At 42.4% G+C, this 10,217-nt stretch overlaps 1 protein-coding gene across 1 annotated transcript; it reads left to right on the forward strand.

Moving 5' to 3' along the window:
- The first annotated feature begins 1,815 nt into the window (after positions 1–1,815).
- On the forward strand, positions 1,816–9,061 carry LOC117304052. The gene is made up of 3 exons (XM_033788534.1): positions 1,816–2,491; positions 4,096–4,197; positions 4,855–9,061. Exons 1-3 carry the CDS (start codon positions 1,816–1,818, stop codon positions 6,795–6,797), a joined length of 2,721 nt encoding a protein of 906 aa, XP_033644425.1. The 3' UTR covers positions 6,798–9,061.
- Positions 9,062–10,217: the final 1,156 nt, after the last annotated feature.

Genomic DNA, 10,217 nt, shown 5'->3' on the forward strand with positions numbered 1-10,217 from the left:
ATACTTTGGGACCTAAACATTTATACCTTTAGACCCAAAAACATAAACATTTGACATCTCAATTTCAAAAAAATCACAATTCGGGACACAATAAATTTCAAGCTTTGTGACACGATACATTTCACCTTTTGGGGCACGATTAATTTCATATTTTCGGACACAATACAATTCACATTTTGGACAAGGACTTTAATTTAACATTTGGGGAAACAAAAAGTTCACATCTGACACATAAATGAACCACATTTCACACATCATATTTCACTTTTTTGGGGCACTTGTCCCCCCCCCCCTCCCTCTCCCCTCCCTAACCCTTCCCACACACCAAGGGTTCCACGGGCAACATTCCAGTCTGGTACTTCGTACTCCGTCACCCAAAGCATGTGTAAAAGTTCCATCTGTCCTTGTCTTCTTATCCCATTTATACCCAGTAAGAGTAACTCACTCTCATGTGACTAGAGGGGCCAGACTACTCCCAATTCAGCCTCGTTTCGGTCACCTCAACTTGTTTACACTTGAATGGGTTTTAAGAACCCAAGATGGCCGCTCGCCTTCCGTCCCCGTACTGTGACCAAAGTGCATGAATAATAATAAACACCCAGGCCCCACGCTCACTTCTTTGTGTTGTACATTTTGCTTGTATGGGCGGATTAAAACGAGCATTATTGATCGGCGTTTCTTATTTTTCTTTCATGTAGGTTCGCCATTGACGAAACGAACGACTGGTTGTTGGCAACTGATACATCCACAGTACAAGAAACAAACTAACACCATCATTAACCAAGTCTAAAAAACTTGTATTCATAGCGTAATTATGCGACTCTGGTCAGTGACATCCGGTGAAAACTGTGTTTCGTACACCCGCCAATAATTGGTCGCATTGGTCTGGTTCTAGAAGAGCATCAACTTCGCTCGTCATCGGAGTTCGTACAAACTATAAACACAACGTAATGTTGCGTAACAAGTTTGGCTGACGTCTTGACTGACCAAGGCACACTCATCATGTGGAATATACTGTAATAATGTCGGCAAACTTATAGGGAACTAGTCGAGCATTCTTCAAGACCCTTTCAACGAGAACGCGACGAGACACTTGGAAACTATAACCAGGGAATGACGAAGCGAAATCGCCATCGCACTAAATTGACATTGTATTCAACAAGGAGGTCATATCTTTATGTTAACTTTTTGCCCAAGGTAGGAAAATAAACAAGTCTGGACATCGCTTTCGATAAGCCTTCAAAACGTCATCAAATTCATGCTGTCGTCATATGTTACTGGAGCTTAGATTAAGGAGAACTAACCAACTTTAAAAATCAGTATGTCGAGTTGACTCAGGAGGGGGAACACGCGTAAAACATTGACAACTAAAGGGGGACTTCATTATCGGATGGAATTACGCTTACCTAAGGATCTATATTTCTTGGTTATCAGACCAACAACGTCACACGCTAAATGGAATGATAAAAGATAGTTTGAAAACTCGTCTGCAACTTCTTCTGCCGATTGGGAGCAAAGCTAGTGAGGACGTTTGCAAGAAAGTGAATTGGAGTACACGCTCATAAATTGCCTGTTTTACCTCAAAAAGGGAGAAAGTATCGTGAGGAAGTACATGACTTTTTTGAACGGATTTGGAGACACTAAATATTTTAAGCCTGTCAAAGTTATTTTACAAATAACTTTTCAGAGGAATGTAAGCCGTGGATAAATATTTGAAGTCATCAGATTTGTGTTAGATATTTCGGCTGAAAATGTGTGGGCTTTCAAAAGGAAAGTAGAATTGATTTGAGTAGGATAGTTCACCCCAAAACAACCATGTTTTTCCAACAATCCCACAATGCGCGTAATGCGGCGGACGAAGCCGACGAGAACGAAATCGGCTCGTACTACCTCGAGACCCCACCGTGGGCCCACCCGGGGAAGAAGCGTTTCTCCACGGTCAGTGGCATGAGCTCTCGTTCCCGTCGGACTACCGTCGGGAGCTCCGGAGGCACCGATCAGATGAGCCACTCCCGATCCGGTAGTTTGGAATCCACGCCACCACTCCGGGATGCGAGTAATATTCTCCCCATCGGTCCGGGGTTGTACCTCAGACAGGCTTCGATGGCCCGTAGCAGTATGGCGCAAGGCCGGCCCAGTTTCTCTAAACCAACCGGTAACCCCGCCTGGAGGTTCATAAAGAGAGTCATGTCCTCATCCTTCGGTCTATTCCTCTTCATTCAATCCTACCTCTGCATCGGAGCGTTCTGTTTCATGTGGATGGAGGCAGCCAGAGAAGTAGAGCAGTGGAACCTGATGGAGTCACTGCGGCACAATTTGTCAGCCGAGTTGAACACTTGCTCGGGAAACGAAACATGCCATGTGGATCTCCTTAAAATTTGGGAGCAAAAACTTGTGAGGTTCCCGCCAATTTACTTAGAGATACAGGAAGGGCGAGTGTGGTCGTGGATTCACTCTTACTACTGCAGCTTTACCATCATATCAACAATAGGTAAGGAGGTGTTTAAAGGGAAGGTACAAGTTGGGTAATTACTCAAAACAAATATTAACTTATGACGAGATTGGAGAGCTTTTGATAGTATAAAACATTGTGGGAAACGACTCCCTCTGAAGTAATGTAATTTTTGAGAAAGAGGTAAGTTCTCACTAAAATAATGGACTTCTAGCTAAAAGTCTTTTATTTCTATCTGAAAGCACACGAGTTCGTCCAATAAGGGTGGTTTTTTATATCGTTTTCTCGCAACTTCGATGACCAATTGAGCCCAAATTTTCACAGGCTTGTTATTGTATGCATATAATGGGATACATCAAGTGAGAACACTGGTCTTTGACAATATTACCAAACGTGTACAGTGCCTTTAAGTGTTCTTAATTTTGTATTAAAGACACTGGACACTATACCAACGGTTTTCGTTATATTGAACGGTTTTCCGTATACGTCGTTTACTAAAAAACAAATATTGACTGCCTTTACTCGTGCAATGGTTAAAACTATGACTCCCTCGGTGATCCCCGGAGCGTTCTATTTTCCCCCAGCTTCGCCTCGGGAAAATAGAATGCTCCGGGGATCACCTCGGGAGTCATAGTTTTAAACAACGCACTCGAAGCAGTCAATATTTGTTTACTTCGGAATACACAATCTGAGAAACATATCTGACAGAAACGTTTCTCAGATTTGACTTTGAGGGATCTCAGGTTGGTTATCTTTTGCATAAAAATGGGATACACCAAGTGAGGAAACTGGACTGTTAGAAACTTATCACCCTCTCTTTAAGCACCAATCACTATGGTGTTTGTGAATGAATTAATCATTAACACTTCATTTTGAGCAGTATCAGTATGTGCTGTAATGACCGAATCGGTCTATTGACTGATTGGACCAACTTAACGTGTGACTACACTGGCATCTGCCACGGTTGCCTTTTTGGCCGCTATATTGCATAGCCATGTAAACCTAAACGCTGCGTCGGTTATAAATTGTGCACTACATTGTACAATACGTTTAGGACATCTACTCCCAAAGGTGAACTCGACTAAATAGGGCGTCATGGTTTAGAGCATCGAATTTAAGTTCTGGTGTTTTATTCATCGGGGTGTGGGTTCGAATCCCGTGGGTTCGAATCAAGACACGTCACTATTAATGTGGCTATAAATGGGTACGTGCGTGGGTAGATGTTGATATGGTGTACGGAAAAGCCACTGAGCGCCACAGCAGCCAGGGGCTCTATACCTCCCGGGGCTATTTTTTCCCCTTCCCCAAACGACATTGCAATGATTTTGGTAAAATAACAGGCCAATTTCATTATGACGTAATTTTGACGGGAAAAGCCAATCACAGCGGCAGAGGGAAAAAAATATTGCAATGTCGTTTGGAAAAAAAAGTTCGCTTCCCGGGGAGCTGAGAATTGTTTGCAAGAATGTTATTGGCCCAATGACCAGGGCACTGATGTATCAAACCACATTGATAAAATTATATTAAAACGCGCCATTAGAAATTGATATTGCAATCAATGACATTTGACAGATGGGAACAGCAAAAACAAGAGTATGCCATACTATAACTAACATGGTTTTCTTATATTTTGTTTACTTCAGGTTATGGCAATGTCACGCCACTGTCGCCCCTCGGACGAATGTTCGCCATTTTCTATGCAGTGATTGGGATACCCCTGATGTTGTTGTTTATAACCGATATAGGCAAGTATACAAATCAATTTTGTGCAGAATAAATCTCATGCATTGATATACAGAAAGTAGGATTTGAAACTTTGCATGGTGGAATTACGATATAGTAAGGTTTGCGGTATACACCATGTATATGATAATCTCTAATAGTTTGGGGTGGTTTTGAACCGTAGAGTTGCAGAAACAAACTTACAAAAAATGATTCCAAACCATAGCAACCTCTGAGTAATTATTCCTGAATGTGTACTAAACGAAGGATCATCGATTGTTGTTGTTGTTGTTGTTGTTGTTGTTGTTGTTGTTGTTGTTGTTGTTGTTGTTTTTTTTTTTTTTTGGGGGGGGGTCAATGAATTGATAATTTATTTACAGGCAGAATTACCAAGAAAGATACGAAGGTTCTACTGGTGTATCACAATAATAATTGGTTTCATGGTTTCAATATTTGACTATGCGAGAACACAGTAAAGGGGGTAACCCTGTCTCAGCCATGATCATGGTGGCAACGGCCCCTGGAAAAATAGTTGATTTGAAGCCCACACCTTGAAGGGACCTTCAAGCCTTGTGTGTCTGGCGACTTCCTTGCTTACCCCAGCCCCCCACCCCCCTCAAAAAGTAAAAAAAAAAAAAAAAAAAAACGTAATTACATCGTATTCTTTCTCCTCCCTACAGGAAATAAGTTCGCCCGCTGGACCAAAATTGCCGTCATCGCCTTCCGGAAGGGGAAATACATCTTTTGTCAGCGATGCAAAAGGAGGAAGAAAAAGAAAGGGGAAGACGCTGACTCCAAAGATTCCAGATGTGAGGACGATGATGCTGAGGATAAGAACAATGAAACCTCAGGGAGAGGTACTCCTCATATTAGCGATGTGGTCAATACGCGGTTCAACATCCCAGAGGTTCACATCAACATTGCAATGTCAACACTCGACGAGGAGTCGTGTGAGGCTGATACCACAAGAGGCGATCGTGAGGTTGAGATGAGGGGTACCAAGGATTACGCCAAGTACGGGTTGGGGAGTCTGTACCTCGAGCAACAGCAGCAGGCGAACAGCGAGTACGGAGGTTCGAGTACTGGCTGCTTTAATGAGGCTCATCAAGACACTGAACCTCACGGTTCTGATAAAGATACACATTTAATAGCAACCGCTCCTCAAACCACCGAGGTACCATTTGGAGGTACTGGCGATCAAAGTGTTTCAGAATGTGGGGAAATAACGAAACCGGGTGTGGATTTAAACTATGACGACAGTGTGAGTGCAACGGACGATGATGTGTTTGTGTATCAGAATCTATCGCCGGAAGAGGATGCTGTTTGTCCAAAAAGAACACCAAAAGATGACACTGCGATGAGCGGCAGGCAGGGTACGGAGTTTCTAGCAGCGGAGATTGCCGGTAACCCTGCCGTAGATTGCGAGGAAATAACGGTAGTGGTCGATGAGAGCTTGGAGGAGGAAAACCCCGTAAGGACTGTTGATAGTAGCGAAACAATAGTGACACCAGACGGAACAGGGGAAGGTTCGGACGTACATGAAATAGTCGTTGACTCAATGAAATGTGAGAAATGTGGCCAGTACTTGCAAAGTGAACATGTTGTAGACCCAAATGTCGACAACGGACGGTCGACGGCTGTTGGAAGCAGCAGGAGAAAAAGAAGGAAAGGAATGGTCGATAAGATGCCGAATACACACGCAGTATTATCGAGAAGTAAATCGAAATCTTTGGAGGATATTTATTGCCTGAGAAACTCGACCGGGCGTGAGTCGAACCGGCCGTCGGTGATGAGAGGAGGTACCGACCGGCGCACCTCAGCGCCCGGTGTGGTCAGCTTCCGAGCACAGCCCGTCCGGCAGAACGGTCGCTTGCCAAACCACATCCAGGAAAGGACTCGTAGCGACTCTAGTGATCTGGACCACGAACTTCGGCATACCGACTACGACAGGGAATACCGAGACCGGGCCGCGACCGATTCGGGTGTGGCGTCGTCCAGCTCAAACTCCACCGAGTGCTCACCGAAGCGCCAGCCGTACTCAGTCAGTGTTGACGTGGCCGGTGGTGAAACAATGGACTCGGGTGATTCCGTCGACGATGATGACGTCGTCAGCGACGATGACGTCATGGATTCGGACGAAGAGAAGAAGATGAGTAGGTTCCGCCAACGCACTGGCGTGACGGACAGACGCAGCACCATCGGCGAATTCGCCCGGATCTCAGAAGCCGATATCGCAATGCTGAGCATTCCGATATGGCTGGCGCTGCTGCTTTTACTCATCTATCTCATATTTGGCGCGGGGTGTTTTGCCGCCATGCAAATGTGGACTTTCCTGGATGGGTTCTACTACTGTTTCATCTCCCTCAGCACGATTGGTTTTGGAGACCTTGTCTTCCTCCCGCAGAACGTCCACGCCGGGTTGGTCTTCTCCTTTCTATACTCTTTCTTCGGACTCTGTTTCACCTCCATGTGCATGAGTCTCAGCTCTTTGGAACTCACGCTTCTGTCCAGGAAAATATCTGCAAAGTTTGGGGTGTACAGCGCCAGAGTCCGACTGCGTTCGGTGCGATGGAAGAGTCGTAGACGGAGGGCTGTCCGCGGCCCGTCCCCAGACCCGAGGTAGCGTTAATTATATTACAGACATTATACGGTTACTGTGGACCCCTTAGACTGGTGCCCTGTCTTTCACTCGTTTAACAGACCAAAATGGTTGTCCAACGCAATCATACCAGTCTGATTACACGTTTACTGTGGACCCGCTAGACTGGTGCCCTGTCTTTCACTGGTCTTACAAACCCAATGGTTTCCCAACGCATTCATACCAGTCTGATTCATACACATTATACGAACACACACAACATTGTGTTCCGTACACACTCTGTTGACATTCCTTTGTTCAACACGTTAAAAACACTGTGTGGTCGTATGCACGTGGACCTCTTTTGTTTTCAGGTCCCGGTTTCGTATGCAGCGTTAAAAGCACTTAAGAATTGTTAACCCCATAGCAAATTCAGTGGAGTTATAACAATGTTAGCGATTTGCATTAATATACAAAACTATCCACCACAAACGAACTTTTTAAAGTTTGTGAACCCTTTTTTCGAAAACGTACGACGTTTTAAAAAGATAATGTCCTACATAATACGTTTAATGATGTTTCATGTTTATATAGAAAAGAAATTTTAACGATTGTTTTATACTCTTTTAAGCCAACGATGTATTATGCCATTAATGTATGTTATCTGGTGCTGCGGTTCAGTTGTTTTATTTTACCAAAATGATTAACCACAAGTTTAAGTTTTAATTTTTCACTTTTAATTGACATTTATTTTAAATTTAAGACCAACGTTTTTCAATGTTGATATTAAGTTTGAGCCGCTGTTTTCATGTTTAGAGTAAACCAATTTTGTTTGAATATTTTGAACGCTAGGTGGCAGCAGAATAAGCCCAAGTGTCCAGTGTGTACGTAAGTCTAAAGTCTCAGTGCATTAGGTAAATCTGTTGCCACCTAAAGTGTCTAAAACGTCTTCCATTAAACTGGACATGATGGTCTTTGTTTATGTTTTAAAATTTCAACCTCGCCTTAAAAACCTCCGAATTTTCAGTTGGTGAAAATACAAAATGGCCGCACCAACCAGACGAGCATATTTTATTTTGTTAGCCGTGTCCGAATTGGTGCCTATTTCAAAGAGCTGATTTTCAAAAAGGAGCTAAAATTAGGCTAAGCAGAAAAGGGTTATAGCAAAGTTTACTACATGTCACACGTCATGTACATTTTGAGGCTGCATGGTTGGTACCCTGCTCGTATCTGCTTAGCACAGAAAATAAGCAGTACATGTACTTTCTATGCCGCAATTGGGCAATGTGCAATGAAGCAAATGCTTCAAAATTTGATTCTAAATTTAAGCGGGAACTTTCTTCTATTCTAATAATTTCACAGATGCCTTATTCGGGCACGGCTTTCCATAGAAACAAAATAACCTTTTCCCACCGTATTATTAAAGCAATACCTTTCGAAATGTCTAGTTTTTAACCCACCTTTCTTGCCTTCTACGACTCTAACAGTTGGTCTGGGTGGGAAGGGGGCGGGGATTTCAAGATGAACAGTTAGACTGAACGGAATAGGAACAGTCGGGCTCCCTCTGAGGCATTCACGGAAACACTATACGATAAGTCTATGGACTATACACGACAACGTACCAAACATTGGTGAACTATATCTTATATTATATGTTGGTATCCTATATTATATTTTAGTAATAGTACTACAATGGAGTGTAATAACATACATGTAGTATTATCGGGTTTTTATTATAAAGAACAAGTTATAGACACGCACAAACCGCTTGATTTGAAAGAAAAGTGTCGGTTTTTTGTTTTTATCAATTTTTTTTTGATGTTATATACCGTATGGAGTTTTAAGCATTATTTATTAATATTTTAAGTACTTGATTTTAATAATTAATATATATATCATAGTAAAAACTGGGGTGTTCAAATTTGAGACCATGGTATGCAATGCTTTGCATCCATGCAGAGAACAAACCAATAGACAAACAAAACACTATTACCACCAATTAAACATTTATACAGTCTGATATTGCGCACGTATCTACCAAAAGGTACCCAACAAAGCGCTAGCAGAAACAGAAACATTTTAAGACATGTTTTTTGAATTATGAAATATGAATCAAATTTATTCAGCAGCTGTTTGAAACACGAGGCATATACCTTCCCTTTAATAGATGGTTTGCAATACGCGTCATCGGCCGCCATCTTTGATGTATTAACAAGGGAACCACAATTATGCATGCAATAGTAAACCTATGAAAATTTGAACTCAATTGGTCGTCGAAGTTGCGAGCGAATAACGGAAGAAAAAAAACCTTGTCGCACAAGTTTTGTTCTCTCAGATGCTTGATTTCGAGACCTTAGCTGAGGTCTCTAAATCAATGCAAATATTACTTGAGTGAGAATTTTTTTTCTTCACAAAAATTACGTTACTTCAGAGGGAGCCGTTTCTCACAATGTTTTTACTATCAACCAACAGCTCTCCATTGCTCGTTACCAAGAAGTCAGTTTTTGAGCAACTACCAATAGTGTCCAGTGCCTTGAAAGATCGACTTAAATTTTCCCCCAAATAACCCCCTACTTCCTTTAACAATACAGTATGGGGTGACATACATTACTTAAAGTGAGAATGAACCAAAATCTCGCATATTCACGGACCAATGCTGAAAACACGCGATACTTGCACGCCTCTGTTATAGGAGGCCGACAAAATAATGCTATAAAAAGTATGTTATAATTGTGCCTTAAATTTATTTTATATATCTTTACCAATGATGAAATGTATGTATATATAACTTTTTTTGTTTGCAATAAATTATGTCGAGTTGACAATGGAGAAAAATGGAGAAAAATTCAATGTTTGAAAAATGGAGTTCCGTGTGAACTAGTATGTGTGTGATTTTAATAGTTTAAAATGTGATTTACATGTATTGAGGGCCGGTAGCACTATAATTCACAGCGCATACTATTGATCTCACTGTTTTCTCAAGAGTTCAATGACCTGTGGGTTGAGGACCTTGATATCCTTCGCTCGTCCCCAGCGCCTTGCCTCATAACCAAATGCGCTGGGGATGGGCAAACGTATCAAGCACGCTCATTGGTCTATCCAGACAATGCTCAGTCCCATCACGCATCACACTGCACCCCTGTAGAAATAGCACTGCACTCATAACATTATTATTTCCTGAACAAGAATCTATGCAAGCCGATTAGCCCATCCCGGCGGTCATGGATAGACCCTGGACGACTGGAGCATCCAACATATCTTAAGGGGGGGGGGGGGCACAAAGTACAATAATACACGTGTATTGTCAACGCAAGAGGGCGCTCTCTCTTGCCACAAACCGCAAATATTACAGAGCCCGTCGCGTAATACTTGTTTTCGATGAGGGTGACTTTCGTAATCACAAGTCAAGTGCATACAGACTCACGGAATAATGAAACAATGATAAGATTCGAACCTGTGCCATTT

Source organism: Asterias rubens, chromosome 20 (genome assembly GCF_902459465.1).
Source record: "Asterias rubens chromosome 20, eAstRub1.3, whole genome shotgun sequence".
NCBI classification, from domain to species: Eukaryota; Metazoa; Echinodermata; class Asteroidea; order Forcipulatida; family Asteriidae; genus Asterias; species Asterias rubens.

Bases quoted from the DNA above. Each gene is read 5' to 3' on its own strand.
- LOC117304052 (XM_033788534.1), top strand. From the start codon at position 1,816: ATGTTTTTCCAACAATCCCACAATGCGCGTAATGCGGCGGACGAAGCC. The intron at 2,492-4,095 runs GTAAGGAGGTGT...TGTTTACTTCAG, and splicing joins TACCATCATATCAACAATAG to GTTATGGCAATGTCACGCCA. The intron at 4,198-4,854 runs GCAAGTATACAA...TCCTCCCTACAG, and splicing joins GTTGTTTATAACCGATATAG to GAAATAAGTTCGCCCGCTGG.